We start from the raw sequence: 18,551 nt of genomic DNA, 5'->3' as shown, positions 1-18,551 counted from the left end.
TGTCTTCGCCAAACAAAGGGGCAGCCCCCTTACTACTATGGAAAACATCCCAGCTAGCAGTTAGCCAAGCAACACAACCTCACTCTCTGTCTGTCTATCTCACCCTGTCTGTCTTCTCTTCTCTCCTTAGAGCCCCCTCTCTCTTTCCTTCTTGTGCTCCTTCCATATATCCTTCCTCCAGTGCCTCCCTCCCTCTCGTCCCCTTTCTGCCTCCATGTCTTTGAAGCGCAGTCGACCATTTTACCCCTAACGGTGAAGTTTACCTTTCTGATAACATAATCTCCCTGTAATATTGAAAAGCTTATACCAACAGTCTGGGATTTCCCTTCCCTTAATGTGACTGGAAGACATCCAGAAACTCCGACAGAAGGAGGGAGAGAAAGGGAGGGAGGGGTGGAGGGAGAGCCTGTCTCTGGCCCTCTACTACCGGCTTACGCCAGCTGATCTCTCCAGCAGTTTGCCAATTCCACAGGGGACATTAAAAGACACCAGCTCGCGTGCTTTCTGCTGCTATATGAATACATGCATGAAAGAGGCTGGGCTTATCACAATAACTCTATAGAATAATTGCTGGCATATTCATTACATACAGAAGATATCAGATCTCGGCTGCCGCACACAAAACGCTGCGTTTCATTCTCCCTGGGCTGACTGAAGGCCGACGGATGGCCGGTGAAGGACTGAGGGGCAAGTGCCAATTGAAGAAAGACTATTTTCCATATCTGACTGTGATGAAGAAAGCCGCCCTGTGATTTCTCCCATGAGAGTGTGAGGTCAGGGGGAACCCAGGAGGGGGGGTGAGGCTGGGGAGGGGAGGGAGGGAGGGAGGGGAGGGGGATGCGATTTAGTTATAATACTGAATCCAAAAGCCAACAATTGTTACTGTTGGCCTGTGTTGTTTTTCGCGGTGTGAAGGGGGTCCCGTCCTTTTGAGCTCTTTCAGAATAGGTGACAATGGCTGGATGTTGAGAACATATGTAGGAAACCCCTGTGGTCGCTCTCATGGAGGAGAAGCTAGCATGCTGGAGAAAATACAAGCCCCGCTCCCTTTCACTCTCTGCCTCAGTTAATGAATGTGTGAATGGCAGAATGCCGCAATAGGCCATTCAGGGGCCAAAGTCCCCATGAATTCACCCCAGCACAAACGCATCCTTAAATGGAAAATACATTTGCTTAACAAATTAAAAGAAAAGGTGAATGAGTGTGTATGTGTGTGAGTGTGTATGGGTTGGGGGGCTAGAGAATAGAGAAGAGGGGGATAATTCAATTAGCCCTCTTTCTCTAAGAAAAAATATGAAGCTAGGTTAAAAGGGAGGGATTATTGCTTGTATAAGATTGGCCTGGTTGTCTCACAAATCAGACAAATAAAGATTTGAGAAAACATCTAAAAGCAGGAGAGGTGATGAAGGAGAGTGGGAAAAGAGGAGTCTTAAAAGCTCTACTTCTCTGAATTAAAAAAAATGCCCCTGGACTCGATCTATTGGGATTTCTTTTCCCTCTCCCCTTTCCACTCTTTCAATTGAATTTTTTCAAAGCTTTCTGTGTTTCTTTCTCTCCTTTTTTGGAGCAGGGAAACGTTGGAACTGTGAGAGACCTACAATCAGGCATTCCTCAAGTCACCAAGAAAGATGCCAAATGATCCCTCAATAAAGCGAGAAATTTTTAATTAGTACGAGCACACCAAATTAACCAGGAGACGTGTGTGTGTGTGTGTGTGTGTGTGTGTGTGTGTGTGTGTGTGTGTGTGTGTGTGTGTGTGTGTGTGTGTGTGTGTGTGTGTGTGTGTGTGTGTGTGTGTGTGTGTGTCTCTAACCACCATGGTAAGTGGCTCAAAGAAGGCCTCCAAAATGTTCACCCCTTTTTTTCCCCCTCTTCCCTTCTTCACCCATTAAACTATCGTCCAACTTCATCTCATGTCAGGCGAAAGAAGAGGGTTTTTTTGTATTTGTTTTTTCTCTCCCTCACACACGCAGTCAGCTTTCAAATGAAGCCCATTCTATTCTGTGGGTTGGGGAGAAATATCCAGGCTTGGAGATGTAGCCTAGCCATGAACATCAGTAAAAACATTAAGATAATGATGAGAATAATAAGCACTGTGCTTTGCTGCGTTGCCGTGAGGCTAATGGCTATGCTGCTGCAGTGCCACTGCTCCTGAATAGATCAAAGTGATTAAATCACTCCTGATTATCCCTGACCAATATTTAATGGATTTACAGCCCTTTCAATTAGGCTGTATTTGCTGTCCGTATTTGCTGGTTAGGTAATCAGGGGGGCAGAGGCTTTGGGCAACGCGGGCAATGGGGGTACAGTGGGGGCACCTGACCCTCTTAAGTGAGAGGGTCAGGATCATCCTAGGGTTCTGACCTGCCCTGGCTCCCTCTCTCACTCTTCATCTCCATTCACCCCCCCCCCCTTCTACTATCACTCTGTCCGTTGTAACAAGTCCACATGGTCAGCAGGCACCAGCTTGTGTGTCCCTTCCACCTCCCTGTCCAAATCAATACAGACCTCTGCTCTGATAATGTCCTGACATCATAGAGGGAGGTGGGACAAACTCCCTTCTCTTTGACCATGCTCCCTGGCTATCTGCATCACCTCACTGCACACACCCACTCTGTTCAGTGAATTCTGACTTCACAGCGGCATAACAGGGACCCACCCTAATAATAAGAGTGTGCACACACCCACACGTGCACAAACACATGCAAGCACATACACACATAGCCCCCACACCCTCCACCCACATAGACCCCACACCCTCCACCCACATAGACCCCACACCCTCCACCCACATAGCCCCCACACCCTCCACCCACATAGCCCCCACACCCTCCACCCACATAGCCCCCACACCCTCCACCCACATAGCCCCCACACCCTCCACCCACAAACAGAGACTCATTTCCAAAATGATCCACAGAATGAATATGGCCTCTGAATACTTCATCCAAGGTGTAGCATCACTCTTGCCTACTGGAGTGAATGAGCCGTTGTCAGATGTCTGATTGAAGTGTTCAGCAAAGAAAGACCGAAACAAACAAACAAGCTCCTCTGAGCTATGCAGAGCATCCATCTTAACCTCAAACAGACTGAATGAATATTTGAATGTCTTCTCCATATATTTTTTTTAAATGACCATCAAGAGTGAAAAAAGCTCCATATTTTAGGTTCATAATTAAAATAAAACTGTTATGTGCTCTTCTTGTAACGCCACAGTATTAAATGGATGTCAGTTTGACCCATTTGGGGGGTATTTAAAGGAAATCCAACAACATTTTAGTGCTGTTTATGCTCAAGACATAAGTGCTATCAAAACATGTCTCTATTTGTTTTATTTTAATGTAAAAAGAAATGCTAACAATGAAATGACACTGACATAACATACATATAAAACACACACACACTTCCCTCTATAAGAATGAACCTGATTCTCATCGAAAACTCTTCCCCATAGCTGTCAGTTTAGAATAAACACAGTGCCAATAGTGCATAGAGAGACAATGTCTAGTACGTGACAAACCAGTGGTCAGGACTGCTGACGGCGATGCTACGCTAGGCTAGGTGTCAGCTCTACATCCACATCTCTGAGGCTTTTCAGCAGAGCAAACTGGGATGTCTGATTGACTTGATTGAGTTGACCCGAGCGTGACAGGTGTGTGTGTGTGTGTGTGTGTGTGTGTGTGTGTGTGTGTGTGTGTGTGTGTGTGTGTGTGTGTGTGTGTGTGTGTGTGTGTGTGTGTGTGTGTGTGTGTGTGTGTGTGTGTGTGTGTGTGTGTGTGTGTGTGGATGTGTGTGTGTGTGTGTACGTGTGTACATGAGTGTGTATATATGTGCATGTGTACATGCGGCAACTTCCCCAAGATGGCCACAAACATCATGAGGGCGTGTCTGTTCCAGCATCTCACGGTTCGTACATGTGAGTGTCTGGGTACGACAGGTGCTCCACTATGTGGGTACTCACCGTGAGATGCTGGAACAGCCACGCCCTCATGATGTTGGTGGCCACCTTGGGGAAGATACCGCGCTTCTTCTGTCTCTTCTTCTCCTTGTCCGGGTCGTCGTCATCGCCTGTGCCAGGGGACGCCACGCTGTTCTCTAAACCATCTCCTAGACAGAAACAAGACATAGGTTTAAATAGCAGTCTAGGACAGAAGATGGACCAATAGTAAGCCTGGGCAGTATCAACACAAAGGGGTAGATAGAACCCTTGTAAGTGAAGCCTAATATATATAAGACGCTAATGCCAGCCCAGTGGGTTATCTAACTTAGATGGAGGACTATGCCAAAGCCTATTCAGTAGTAGCCTATACCAATGCCTGCACAGAGGTAGTGGGATTTATGCACAGAGGTAGTGGGATTTAGGCACAGAGGAAGTGGGATTTAGGCACAGAGGTAGTGGGATTTAGGCACAGAGGTAGTGGGATTTAGGCACAGAGGTAGTGGGATTTAGGCACAGAGGTAGTGGGATTTATGCACAGAGGTAGTGGGATTTAGGCACAGAGGTAGTGGGGTTTAGGCACAGAGGTAGTGGGGTTTAGGCACAGAGGTAGTGGGATTTAGGCACAGAGGTAGTGGGATTTAGGCACAGAGGAAGTGGGATTTAGGCACAGAGGTAGTGGGATTTAGGCACAGAGGTAGTGGGATTTAGGCACAGAGGTAGTGGGATTTAGGCACAGAAGTAGTGGGATTTAGGCACCGAGGTAGTGGGATTTAGGCACAGAGGTAGTGGGATTTAGGCACAGAGGGAGAGGGGTTTAGGCACAGAGGTAGTGGGATTTAGGCACAGAGGTAGTGGGATTTAGGCACAGAAGTAGTGGGATTTAGGCACCGAGGTAGTGGGATTTAGGCACAGAGGTAGTGGGATTTAGGCACAGAGGGAGAGGGGTTTAGGCACAGAGGTAGTGGGATTTAGGCACAGAGGGAGAGGGGTTTAGGCACAGAGGTAGTGGGATTTTGGCACAGAGGTAGTGGGATTTAGGCACCGAGGTAGTGGGATTTAGGCACAGAGGTAGTGGGGTTTACTGTATATAGAAAGTGTCTTAGGTCTCTCTTTATGTAGTGTTATGTTGTCTCTCTTTATGTAGTGTTGTGTTGTCTCTCTTTATGTACTGTTGTGTTGTCTCTCTTGTTGTGTGTTTTGTCCTCTACTTATATCATATGTTTTATTTTATTTTAATCCCAGCCGCCGTCCCTGCAGGAGGCCTTTTGCCTTTTGGTAGGCCGTCATTGTAAATAAGAATTTGTTCTTAACTGACTTTTCTAGTTGAATAAAGGTTCAACAAATACATTTAAAAAGCGAGAGGTGAGGTCTTCCACCCAGACCAGCAGAGTGGAATAGATGGACAGTTGTTTTGGTTAGAAGAAGAAACACTTCCTCCTCCAGAAGGTTCAGTAGGAGGAGAGAGAAGAAAAAACAACAAGAAAGCTTCAGGTTTGGGGCTACATGACCTACATGACTTCCATTAGGACTCATGTCATTCATTCAGTTATATCCACAGGTTTGACATAATGTAATGACTTTTTTTTTAGATCCAGAGTGCCTGGATGGACTGAGAAGGGAGTCTTATGAACAGACACACATATACAGCGTCCACACATGCAACAAACCACAGACGTTGAATGTGAATTGAAGTTGGTCATTGGGCTGGTCCATTGTTGCAGTTCGATGCACATAATGGACTAGAGTCGAACCCCCCCCCCCCCCCCCCCCCCCCAGCTTCTTCTTCACCACCATCCTCTCTCCCTCCCTGTGACACCTCCCCCTTCCGCCGGAAGATTAGCATGGCAGGTGGCTCTCTCTCCCTGCATTAATGTCCGACAGTGTTTGATTTAAGGAAGAAAACATTCGCATATCAAGGCAGGCTCTCTCCTTTAAACCGAAGTTTCCATCTTTGTGTTTTTTCTCTCTCCTCTTCTCTGGCCATTAATTGTGCATTAGCAAAAATGATTTACTTTTAACAGTCATAGTTATTTTTTCTTGCCCCCAGGCACAAATGCCTTGAAAGCCTTCCTTGAGGGCATCTAAATAATGTATCAGAAAAACTCCACTAAGGCAGAGAAGGACCCCGACATTCTCAAAATTCAGACTTGCATGTCTTCCTGTTTTTGGGGAGACATCAATCATGGGCACCTATACAAGCCCTAATCTTGCATAAATGTTTGAACTAATGACATTAAAAAAGAGAGGAAAGAAAAAGGATCCGGCTGGTGGCGTAATCAAAATAAATGAAGAATACAAGGACATGCAGCGTTAAGGCCTTTCTCCCCCCTCTCCCCCCCCCTCCCCCTCCCCCTCTCCTCAGTCTCTTCCCCCTTCCACTTATTTTCCCCCCTGTCTGTCTGTCTGTCTGTCTGTCTGTCTGTCTGTCTGTCTGTCTGTCTGTCCGTCCGTCTGTCTGTCTGTCTGTCTGTCTGCTGTGTTTTCCTTCCACATCATTAGCGCAGGAGCCACACAACAGAGGAAAACAGAGAAGTGCCGACTTTATGCTCCCTCCCTGTGTGGAGCTAAAGAAGCTAGGCCCTCTGAAGGACATGTGGGAATAGGTGACGCGGCACGCCTGGGAGTGTGATAATTGTAGAATGGGCATTCATTAGCAGCAAATGCCATAAATCCCGCGCTAAATACGAATCCTTGTTCAGGAAAGCCTAAAACAATAAACTGGGGCCTAGACGTAGCGCCTGCCTGACCATGTGTGGCTTCCTGAGAAATGCGACCCAGAAGCAGGGACTAGTCTAACTCCCCCAAGTTGCTTTCAACTTCAATAACACCAGCAACCAGAGTGGACCTCACACTCTTTTGCACTTCACAGTGCTGCCTTTTGGGTAAAATAACGTTAAGATTTTGTCTTTTTTTGTTGGGGTATTAGAGTTTTTGTTGTTTTTTGGTAGCTAGTTTCCAAATCAATTTCCTGCTGGGAGTTATCCGGCTCATCCAATAGAGCCACAGTGGGAAAAAGGCTGGCAGATTCATTTTATTGACGTTTCCATTTTCACTGCAATGCGATAGCCTCCCCCTGGCTGGGGCTGGGGCGACCTGTGCGTATTTACAGACTGACCTGTCACTTCATTACCCTGCCTGCTCACCCCCTCCTGCCCTAACCCGCAAGGGAGAAACCAGACTCCCAGGCTTTAAGCATCTCTTTCTCTCTCTCTCTCTCTCTCTCTCTCTCTCTCTCTCTCTCTCTCTCTCTCTCTCTCTCTCTCTCTCCCTGTCTGTCTGTCTGTCTGTCTGTCTGTCTGTCTGTCTGTCTGTCTGTCTCTTTCTCTCTGTCACGCTCTCTCAGTCTCTTTCGGTCTCTCTCTCCCTGTCTTTCTCTTTCACGTATGCGCACACACTCCTACCATCATACATAGTGTACATATGCATACTGCACGCCAACAGGGGATGTTATATACGAGCTGCTCTTTATGATATACATATGTAAACATGTAAATATACATCTGCACAATGTGTATACAAACATCGCATACAAGAAGTGAAAAGAATGTGAAGGCTGGCCCAAAGAGATGGAAATAATCAAATAATGAGAGGAGTGAGGGAGGAGAAAGAAAGAAGAAGAGAAGGCCCAACTTACACAACCTCATTACATCTAAAGGAGAGCTGGTGATTTACATCCACCCCCACTGCTTCCGTATGAGCCAGAGATGGAGTGCTGCAGGGCAAATTGTCTCAAACGCTAATGGCTTCTGACTGTTCCCTGGCAACTCTGGCATTTTAACCTGTGTGGATGTGCACTCTGCAAAAAAAAATGGGAGTAAAAAACAAGCGGGACAGGGGAAGCGTCCCGTCATCTGCCCGTGTCACACAGATGGGGGATGGCTATTATGAGGCGGGCAGAGGGCCTGGGGGAGGTGCTGGAGCTTAGCCTCAGGCACTTCTGGAAAAGTAGCGCCCTTGGAGACGGAAAAAAGACTCTCTCACTCTCCCCTCTCTCACTCTCCCCTCTCTCGCTCTCTCTCTCGCTATCTCTCTACCCCCTTCTCTCTTGACTTAAAGTGCTCACAATTAAATTATGTTCATGTTTTTATATGCACGGATAGAGAGCAGGGAGCATTATAGGCAGGGAGGAATGACCGGACGCAAAGAGTGAGCGCACGCCAGTAAACAAACAAACACAGAAACAACCAGGCAGGCACAGAAGACATTACACTCAGATCAGCTCTCTCACCAATAAGCAGTTATTAAAAAAATGCCTTCAAATATCTCCCTGCTAGTAAATTGTTCTCAGGGTTGAGCTCATTAACGAGCTGCAATAGGACTGTAAATATAAATATATTACTTCCACCACCACACTTTGCAAATGTTAGTATAATTAAAAAGATCCTCATTCAGGGTCTGGGTCTCTGATAACAGGTGAATGTAGAATGGGTGTGATACACTACACTATATCGGGGATGCAGTAAGTGCCAGGGATGAGAACACAATGAAACCACTAGTTACACATGTTGTGGCCCTATCAATAATACAATAATGTCCTACCCTACTATTCCAGTACACCTAAACATGACTGAGTAATAACTCTTCCAATGATTCAGAAACCACATTCTAAACCACACTTTGTGGGGCTTATAAAATAGAGCACACTTATTTGTCCTTAGAGAGCGCAATACTATTAGTATACTCATGCAGATTGCTCCTGATAGGGCTGGCTGGGCAGCATGTATGCTTTCAGAGCATGACCAGAGGATTTGCGCTGCTGGGCCCGAGCGTAATGGAGCATGAGTGTGGAGCCAGTGGCTTACAGAGGCTGTGGTTAAAGTGACTAATTACAACACCCCCCCCCCCCCCCCCCCCCCCCCCCCCCGCAGAGCAACGCTACTCAGGCATCCCCCCCGACGCTGCCACACCAGAGAGGGAGTGAGGGTGAGGTGGAGGACTTTTTGGGGGGTTCCCCAGGGCACTGTGCTTGGCCCATTGGAAATAGTGGGACACAGAGGGAATAACAGGGACCATCTCAGCCTCCTTTACCTTGGATCTCCACACTGCCTGGACCTCCAACCCCTTTCCACACCCCTCCACACTGCCTGGACCTTCAACCCCTTCCCACACCCCTCCACACTGCCTGGACCTCCACCTCATTCCCAAACCCCTCCACACTGCCTGGACCTCCAACCCCTTCCCACACCCCTCCACACTGCCTGGACCTCCAACCCCTTCCCACACCCCTCCACACTGCCTGGACCTCCAACCCCTTCCCACACCCCTCCACACTGCCTGGACCTCCAACCCCTTCCCACACCCCTCCACACTGCCTGGACCTCCAACCCCTTCCCACACCCCTCCACACTGCCTGGACCTCCAACCCCTTCCCACACCCCTCCACACTGCCTGGACCTCCAACCCCTTCCCACACCCCTCCACACTGCCTGGACCTCCAACCACTTCCCACACCCCTCCACACTGCCTGGACCTCCAACCCCTTCCCACACCCCTCCACACTGCCTGGACCTCCAACCCCTTCCCACACCCCTCCACACTGCCTGGACCTCCAACCACTTCCCACACCCCTCCACACTGCCTGGACCTCCAACCCCTTCCCACACCCCTCCACACTGCCTGGACCTCCAACCCCTTCCCACACCCCTCCACACTGCCTGGACCTCCAACCCCTTCCCACACCCCTCCACACTGCCTGGACCTCCAACCACTTCCCACACCCCTCCACACTGCCTGGACCTCCAACCCCTTCCCACACCCCTCCACACTGCCTGGACCTCCAACCCCTTCCCACACCCCTCCACACTGCCTGGACCTCCAACCCCTTCCCACACCCCTCCACACTGCCTGGACCTCCAACCCCTCCACACTGCCTGGACCTCCAACCCCTTCCCACACCCCTCCACACTGCCTGGACCTCCAACCCCTTCCCACACCCCTCCACACTGCCTGGACCTCCAACCCCTTCCCACACCTCTCCACACTGCCTGGACCTCCAACCCCTCCACACTGCCTGAACCTCCAACCCCTTCCCACACCCCTCCACACTGCCTGGACCTCCAACCCCTTCCCACACCTCTCCACACTGCCTGGACCTCCAACCCCTCCACACTGCCTGGACCTTCAACCCCTTCCCACACCTCTCCACACTGCCTGGACCTCCAACCCCTTCCCACACCCCTCCGCACTGCCTGGACCTCCACCTCCACCTCCTTCCCATACCCCTCCACACTGCCTGGACCTACACCCCTTTCCCACACCCCTCCACACTGCCTGGACCTCCACCCCCTTCCCACACCCCTCCACACTACCTGGACCTCCACCCCCTTCCCACACCCCTCCACACTGCCTGGACCTCCATCCTTTCCTCACACTCCCCCACACTGCCTGGAACTCCACCCCCTCCCCACACCCCCTTCACCCTCTCTTCACTGCCTGGACTTCCACCCCCTCCCCACACCCCCTTCACCCTCTCTTCACTGCCTGGACCTCCACCTCCTCCCCACACCCCTCCACACTGCCTGGACCTCCACCCCCACACCCCCTTCACCCTCTCTTCACTGTCTGGACCTCCACCTCCTCCCCACCCTCACAGGCCTGGCCAGAGAGAAAAGAGAGAAAAGAGAGAAAAGATGGGGGATTTAAAGCCTTCTTTTCCCCTTCTTTTTCTCCTCAACTTTTCAGCCGGCATAAGCAGCGTTTAGCACATTCAGTCCCCCAAATGGCTGTGAATGAGGGAAGCAGTGGGGGCTCCTCTTTTGTCCAGCCTTTCCCCCTTTTATTTACTCGGGATTTACGCAGGGCCCTCTACGGCACTGGGACCACATGTTCCTGACGCACGCACACGCGCACACGCAGTGCCTCTATTCACACTCCAGCAGGCAGGGGTATGGCTGGCCCTCTGCCCATGGGATTACAGGTTTTCTAGTCCCAACCACATGCTAGCAATATGCGAACACCTCAAATAACAAAACACACACTCCAACATGCTAGCAATATGCTAACGCCTCAAATAACAAAACACACACTCCAACATCCTAGCAATATGCTAACGCCTCAAATAACAAAACACACACTCCAACATGCTAGCAATATGCTAACACCTCAAATAACAAAACACACACTCCAACATGCTAGCAATATGCTAACACCTCAAATAACAAAACACACACTCCAACATCCTAGCAATATGCTAATGCCTCAAATAACAAAACAAACACTCCAACATGCTAGCAATATCCTAATCCCTAAAACATGTTTTTTTGTTTAGATGCCCCTATCCTCCTGCTCCTATGTAAAATATAATTTTTTCATACTTTAAAAAGCCCTTAACCCCCTCACTGAGACGTCTTTTATTTTATTTTTTGTAATTAAAAAAAAACTTTTTACCCCTTTATCTACTCAATTGGTAGTTACAGTCTTGTCCCATCGCTTCAACTCCCATACGGACTCGGGAGAGGCGAACCTCGAGAGCCATGCGTCCTCCAAAACACAACCCTGCCATGCTGCACTGCTTCTTGACACACTGATCACTTAACCCGGAAGCCAGCCGAAACCAATGTGTCAGAGGAAACACTGCACAATTGGCGAACGAAGTCAGCGTGCATGCGTCTGGCCGTCACAGGGAGTTGCTAGAGAGCGATGGGACAAGGACAGCCCAGATGGCCAAACCCACCCCTAACGCAGACGAAGCTGGTCCAATTGTGTGCCGCCTCATGGGTCGAACCCGGGTCTGTAGTGACGCCTCTGGCACTGCGATGCAGCGCCTTAGACTCTTGCACCACTCGGCAGGCCTAAATGGAATTGTTTTATTGTGTTGACCACTAAGGCCAGCGATGTTTTAGAGTCATTATGTTCTGATCTCTGCTTAAACAAGCTGCAGCCCTTGCACTGGACCGTAAAACAACAGCTTAATAAACACCAAGCACGCTGACAAATTGGGAGCGCTATGCCGGGAGTCATTAACAGCTCTAAAACTTGTCGCAGCAATTACACTCTCCCTCCTCTCCCTACCGCCCTCCTTCCCTCCTGATGCCAAATTCAGGTGTTGCCTCCCTGCCTTTTACAATTTTACCAGCGTTGAACACCAGGCCAGAGGACTTCCAAATATTCTTACACCTGCATACACACCCAGAGGAATAAAACTCTATCTTAACACAGCTGCAGTTATGACTGACCGAGTGGGTCCTTGTGCATGAGGAGTAATGTGTAGTTGTCTCTGCAGAAAAAAAACATTAAGTGTTCCCTTAAATTACGTGGAATAAGAGCTTCTAATTCGATGGCTTTTTTCCTGAATGTGGGAAGACAGACAGGCAGACAGGCTGGAAAGAGAGCAGGAAAGCCGGTAAGGCAAGGCCATTTGGTTGCTCAACTCCTGCACCTCTGCCCCCTCTCCCTTATCCTAGTCCCCTAACCCTGCCATCAGGCAGATACCTCTAAGTCATCCCAGGAATGCTGCAGATAACTATCACCTACCTCTTCACAGATACTAGGCCTCTCTCTCTCTCTCTCCTTTCACAGGCCCAGCTCTGACCGTGGCCCATAGTGCATATCTCTCCATACTTCAGAAGAGTGGGGTGGAGGGGGTAAGTTTGGGGCAGTGGAAAGAGAAGAGGAAGGAGGGGCAGGGGGGAAAGGCAGTAAAGAGTGAGCTAGGGGAGGAAAAGGAGTGGACATAGGCCAAACCCAAAAGATGGTCTAAAAGCAAAGCAAGGCATCCTCCTTACATTTCTCCTCACTCCCCTACAGCCTCTCCCATCTCCCCTACAGCCTCTCCCATCTCCCCTACAGCCTCTCCCCTATAGCCTCTCCCATCTCCCCTACAGCCTCTTCCCACTCCCCTACAGCCTCTCCCCTATAGCCTCTCCCATCTCCCCTACAGCCTCTCCCCTATAGCCTCTCCCCTACAGCCTCTCCCCACTCCCCTACAGCCTCTCCCATCTCCCCTACAGCCTCTCCCCTATAGCCTCTCCCATCTCCCCTACAGCCTCTCCCATCTCCCCTACAGCCTCTCCCCTATAGCCTCTCCCATCTCCCCTACAGCCTCTTCCCACTCCCCTACAGCCTCTCCCCTATAGCCTCTCCCATCTCCCCTACAGCCTCTTCCCACTCCCCTACAGCCTCTCCCCTATAGCCTCTCCCATCTCCCCTACAGCCTCTCCCCTATAGCCTCTCCCCTACAGCCTCTCCCCACTCCCCTACAGCCTCTCCCATCTCCCCTACAGCCTCTTCCCACTCCCCTATAGCCTCTCCCCTATAGCCTCTCCCATCTCCCCTACAGCCTCTCCCATCTCCCCTACAGCCTCTCCCCTATAGCCTCTCCCCTACAGCCTCTCCCCTATAGCCTCTCCCCTACAGCCTCTCCCATCTCCCCTACAGCCTCTCCCATCTCCCCTACAGCCTCTTCCCACTCCCCTACAGCCTCTCCCATCTCCCCTACAGCCTCTTCCCACTCCCCTATAGCCTCTCCCCTATAGCCTCTCCCATCGCCCCTACAGCCTCTTCCCACTCCCCTACAACCTCTCCCCTATAGCCTCTCCCATCTCCCCTATAGCCTCTCCCATCTCCCCTACAGCCTCTCCCCTATAGCCTCTCCCCTACAGCCTCTCCCCACTCCCCTACAGCCTCTCCCATCTCCCCTACAGCCTCTCCCATCTCCCCTACAGCCTCTTCCCACTCCCCTACAGCCTCTCCCATCTCCCCTACAGCCTCTTCCCACTCCCCTACAACCTCTCCCATCTCCCCTACAGCCTCTTCCCACTCCCCTACAGCCTCTCCCCTATAGCCTCTCCCATCTCCCATACAGCCTCTTCCCACTCCCCTACAGCCTCTCCCCTACAGCCTCTCCCCACTCCCCTACAGCCTCTCCCCACTCCCCTATAGCCTCTCCCCTACAGCCTCTCCCCACTCCCCTACAGCCTCTCCCCACTCCCCCACAGCCTAACCCCACTCCCCTACAGCCCCTCCCCCCTCCCCTACAGCTTCCCCCCACTCCCCCACAGCCTCTCCCCTGGGGGCCACAAATGAGAGTGCGCTGAGATGGGAGGGTCCCTACTTTTCTCCCTAGAGCTGCTGGGGCCTGTGGTTCTATGCAATAGTCATCTTTCAATAAGCCTGAAATCTGGGCTATGTATACAATCAAAGGCTTTGGGCTAGGGGTAATTACAAGTGTAATTAACCTGCTACCTGTAACAACAATCATCTCATTACATCATAAATAGAGCCTTTGAGAGGCCAACAATGGCTGATGCTCCTGGCGCTCTCCCTGATAGGCTGCTGCTCCTTCTCCTGGCCCTCTCTATTATTGGCTGCTGCTCCTGGTTGCAACTCTGATTATTCCAGCAGCCAGACCGAGATCTCTACCTCCACTTCTCCATGAGTTGATTAATCAATTGGTGCTGATGATTTTACGAGTCACCAAACATTTCATTTGTGCAAAGCATGTTTTTTGTTTTTTTAACCTTTATTTAACTAGGAAAGTCAGTTAAGAACAAATTCTTATTTACAATGACTGCCTACCAGGGAACAGTGGGTAAACTGACAGATTTACACCTTGTCAGCTTAGGAATTTGATCCAGCAACCTTTTGGTTACTAGCCCAACGCTCTAACCACTAGGCTACCTGCCACCCCAGGTTCACTTCATCAAGAAGCACAGCTGTCTGTAAAAGTTTTGTGCATGATGTTCAAGGACAATTTGTTTTTGTACCTTATCGATAGAATCTGTGTTAGGGGAAACAGCGCCACTGTTCGCCCCAGAGCCTTGGTTATTGTTTTAGTTTTGTTGACTAATGGAGGTGAGCAGCGTGGTAAAAAAAGAATTGAAGTAGATATTTTGCTGTTCTTTGTTTGCAGTAACTTCTTTGTTGTTGTAATATCCCAAACGAACATGGCCGTTTCACCATTAAGGGTTCCAGCTTCAAGGGGGAATGTTTTGCAGAAACCGAGCTGGATTCCTTGGATGTGATAAAAGGTGATTATCTGCACAAAGATATCACTGAATCTATTTCAAGTTTATTTAAACAACAGCCTGTAGTTTTAGTAGCAGCCTCAACTTGGGCCTTGAAGGAGTAACGCTACTCTCTCATCGAGGCTAGTTCAGTTCCGGCCATCCAGTTTGGAGAGAGAAAAAAAATCTAAAAGGAGATGGAATAAAGATGAGTAGGAAAAGGAGGCAGACTGTTGCAGATGTCAGGATCCAATTTGCATGAATTCCAAAGGGATATTTTGCAGGGGATGGAGAGCAACAGCCCAAACCCCCCACCCGATCACTCCTCTACAAAAAAATGTTTTTGGGGGGAACTAAAAGGATGTCATGGGTAGGGAGGAAGTATGGAGAAAATTAAACAAATAAGAAAACAATAAAAGTGATTAGAAATGGTGCAAACAATTAAATTGATAGAACCTCCAACATATCATCAATATTAAAGCTGATCTACCCCCCCAGCGATCAGTGCCCAATGAAGGGCCTTGGGTCTAGACCAAAGATTTGACACTAGCTACCTCCCTGACAACTCCACCCTGTTCTGTTCCCCCTCAACTCCTCTATGTCTTCACGCTGCACCACTCGCACAACAACATTGTGAATAATCTTCTCTTTTCTTCCCTTCTCTTCCCTCCTTAGCTCTTCCCAAATCAGACTGCTAGAATAGCTCCCAAAAGGTTATCTAAGTGCATGATCCGCCATCTCGTAAAGATCAAATCTCCTTCAGAAGCCTTGCTGCCTAACCAGTCCTTCCCCTCCCCTCCTCTGCTCTGTCCAACCGCAAGATGATCTTGGTACAATGGCACTATTCTCTCTCTGGCTGGTTAAAATGACATATGTCCCCTCTGCCCCTGATCAGCTTTGATATCTTTATTACTGTGGCAGAAAACAAAACCACAGGCTGTAGATGGTGCATGCCTTAGAGCTGGGGACTTCATCTCTTCTTAGGGTAGGTCTTGCCTCAGCATGGATGGGTGAATGGGTGCCCCCAGAAGCAAAACTGGGTCATGTTCAATTAATTGGAATGAGCATGAAAATTAGCAGAGCAAACTGCATCAATATTCACCCCAAAATAGGGGGTGTTTTTTCTCCTCCTTTCAGCCCTGAATAAGATTGTGAACGGGGAGAATAGAGCAGAGGGATAAAAAGAAAACAGAGAGAGAGAGAGAGAGAGAGAGAGAGAGAGAGAGAGAGAGAGAGAGAGAGAGAGAGAGAGAGAGAGAGAGAGAGAGAGAGAGAGAGAGAGAGAGAGAGAGAGAGAGAGAGAGAGAGAGAGAGAGAGAGAGAGAGAGAGAAGCAGTTCATCACGTGACTGGTTTGTCTGCTAGCTACGGGCTATATGGCTTTATTAATCCCTAGGAGATCCATATCAAAGTCTTCTCCAAAAAAACATCAGGAAGAGGAATTCACAGAATTAGGGGTTCCCCTTTTTGTCAGAGTGCAGTTTGTGATACAGCACCATGGCTCACTCACCATGTTACAGGCAGCGGGCGGATGATGATAGCAACATTGCTAGTGATTCTCTACCCTCAATTACACCTCAGACTCAAACAAACACATTTTTTGTTGGAGTGCAGGACACATTGGAGTTATTACTGGCTTCCATGGCCTGCCACACCCCACGGACATTGGCACTGAAGTGGGGGCTTACAGATATTGGTGGTGGGTGAGTATGTTACAAAATGGGGGTATGGGAGAGAAGATGAATGAAAAGGTTTATAAATCAACAAGTCAACCATCAGATTGTAGCCTCTGCTCGGCAGCCCTCTCATCAGCCAACTGCCATGAATTTTTTCTTTCTTTTTTCTTACAAATGTCCCAGAGGGAGGGAACAAAGCGAGCAGAACTGATTACTGCGCTGCTGCCCTGCTCCGCCAGTCTAAACTATGTTTGGCTTCCTAATGAGCTCACTAAAAACCCAATTCATCACCCATAACCCCTTCTCAACCCGCCGAGAAATCCCCCCATTATAGAAGAGGCTGGGGCCGTCGTTTACAGGCCAGCGTACTGAGTGGAGGGCTGGTGGTATCCTGACGCCAAGCGTGTTCCCTCTTCGCCCCCCAAAGCACACTGCTCCCCCAATGCAACCCTCTCTACCCAAAACCAGGGGAGTCCCAGGCAGCCTGGGCACAGGAATGTCAGGCTCGGTGGCTCTAACAGGAATGGTCCCGCTTTCACGCCAGAGATTTCCACTTTAATACCCCCATCTCATAACCCTGGGAAGAGAGGAATTTGGTGGGAAGGGAATGTGGCTAGGAGGGGAGGGGGGTTGAGGGGATAGATCTGGACATCAGATGGATGGAGGATGGGCGATGGGGATATAGCTGGAGAGAGAGAGAGGGGTAGCTAGCTAGCTAGGTGGATGACGAACAGCTGAGGAGGAAGGCGATTGTGAATTCCTCACTATTTGGACAGGGGTGGAAGGGAGGAAAAGTGGAGTGGAGGGATTGGAGGAAAGGAGAAACTCCAACTCCCACAGTTCCTCATTACATGGAGATGGAATGATCCTCCTGGCACCTGAGCTGTAACTGAGAGATTACTGAATTGATGAATCCTCGGTTTAAAATGCAGCTGTTTTATTCTACTTTAGTAATTCATTATTTTTCAGATAGCGTATTGATTAAGCATAGCCCCTGATAAAGTTAAAACTGAGAGAATCCTCCTCTGGGCCTCAGCTAGGCCTGCTCTGGAGAGTCAATGAAACCTTCCTTTCTACTCCACCTGACTCTCTCTTTCCCTCTCTCTCACTTTCCCTCTCTCTCACTTTCCCTCTCTCTTACTTCCCCCTCTCTTACTTACCCCCTATCTCACTTCCCTCCCCTATCTCACTTCCCCCTCTCTTACTTTCCCCCTATCTCACTTCCCCCTCTCTCACTCCCCCCGCTCTCTCTCTACCCCTTCTCTACACCCTCTCTCTCTCTCCACCCTCTCTCGCTCCCTCTTTCTGTTTCTCTCCCTCATTCTCTCTCTCTCTTTCACTCTTAGTCATTCTCTCTCTCGTCAGTACAGTTTGCCCTCATTAATTAGTCAGGCCTTTGAGGAGCTCTGTTAGTTGCTTTTGTCTCCCCTCTTGCTGACTTGCTTCTCTACAGGACTTTTTGTATGCTACTAACACACACACACACTTACATACACTCACACATGCACACATACAAGTGTACAGTAAGCACAGTCATATTATGTCTCCACACACTACACACGTACCCACAAGCATATGCGTACACACTGCCACAGATGCACACACAGTAGTTAAGTGGTACATTCCCTCATGTTTTCCCACTGTTTCGCAAAAACTACTCGTCCATTATTTTCATCCTCTGTTTTTTCATACAGCTGTGAGTGAATGGTGAGTAGTGAGTTGTGGGTGGTTAGTAGTGAGTAGTGAGTAGTGGGTAGTGAGTGGTGAGTGGTGAGTAGTGGGTGGTGAGTGGTGAGTGGTGAGTGGTGAGTAGTGAGTTGTGAGTAGTGAGTAGTGAGCAGTGAGTAGTGAGTGATGAGTGATGAGTTGTGAGTAGTGAGTAGTGAGTAGTGAGTGATGAGTGATGAGTAGTGAGTTGTGGGTAGTGAGTGGTGAGTGGTGAGTGGTGAGTGGTGAGTAGTGAGTGGTGAGTGGTGAGTTGTGAGTAGTGAGT

The 18,551-nt window shown here is 49.4% G+C and overlaps 1 protein-coding gene across 4 annotated transcripts in view; it reads right to left on the bottom strand.

Annotated features, from left to right (window-relative positions):
* LOC129842995 (homeobox protein Meis2) overlaps positions 1 to 18,551 on the bottom strand; it is a 92,556-nt gene that overhangs the window by 32,703 nt on the left and 41,302 nt on the right. For 3 of the 4 annotated variants that reach the window (XM_055911719.1, XM_055911715.1, XM_055911716.1), the window contains exon 8: positions 3,962 to 4,107. In XM_055911719.1, coding sequence (XP_055767694.1) covers positions 3,962 to 4,107 — 146 coding nt within the window. The remainder of the gene's footprint in view (positions 1 to 3,961; positions 4,108 to 18,551) is intronic. The other variant, XM_055911717.1, reaches the window with a different exon arrangement.

This window comes from Salvelinus fontinalis, unplaced genomic scaffold, assembly GCF_029448725.1.
Source record: "Salvelinus fontinalis isolate EN_2023a unplaced genomic scaffold, ASM2944872v1 scaffold_0084, whole genome shotgun sequence".
In the NCBI taxonomy this organism is placed as follows: domain Eukaryota; kingdom Metazoa; phylum Chordata; class Actinopteri; order Salmoniformes; family Salmonidae; genus Salvelinus; species Salvelinus fontinalis.
Note: the sequence above shows the minus strand (reverse complement) of the source record. Positions and strands in the feature narration are given on the sequence as shown.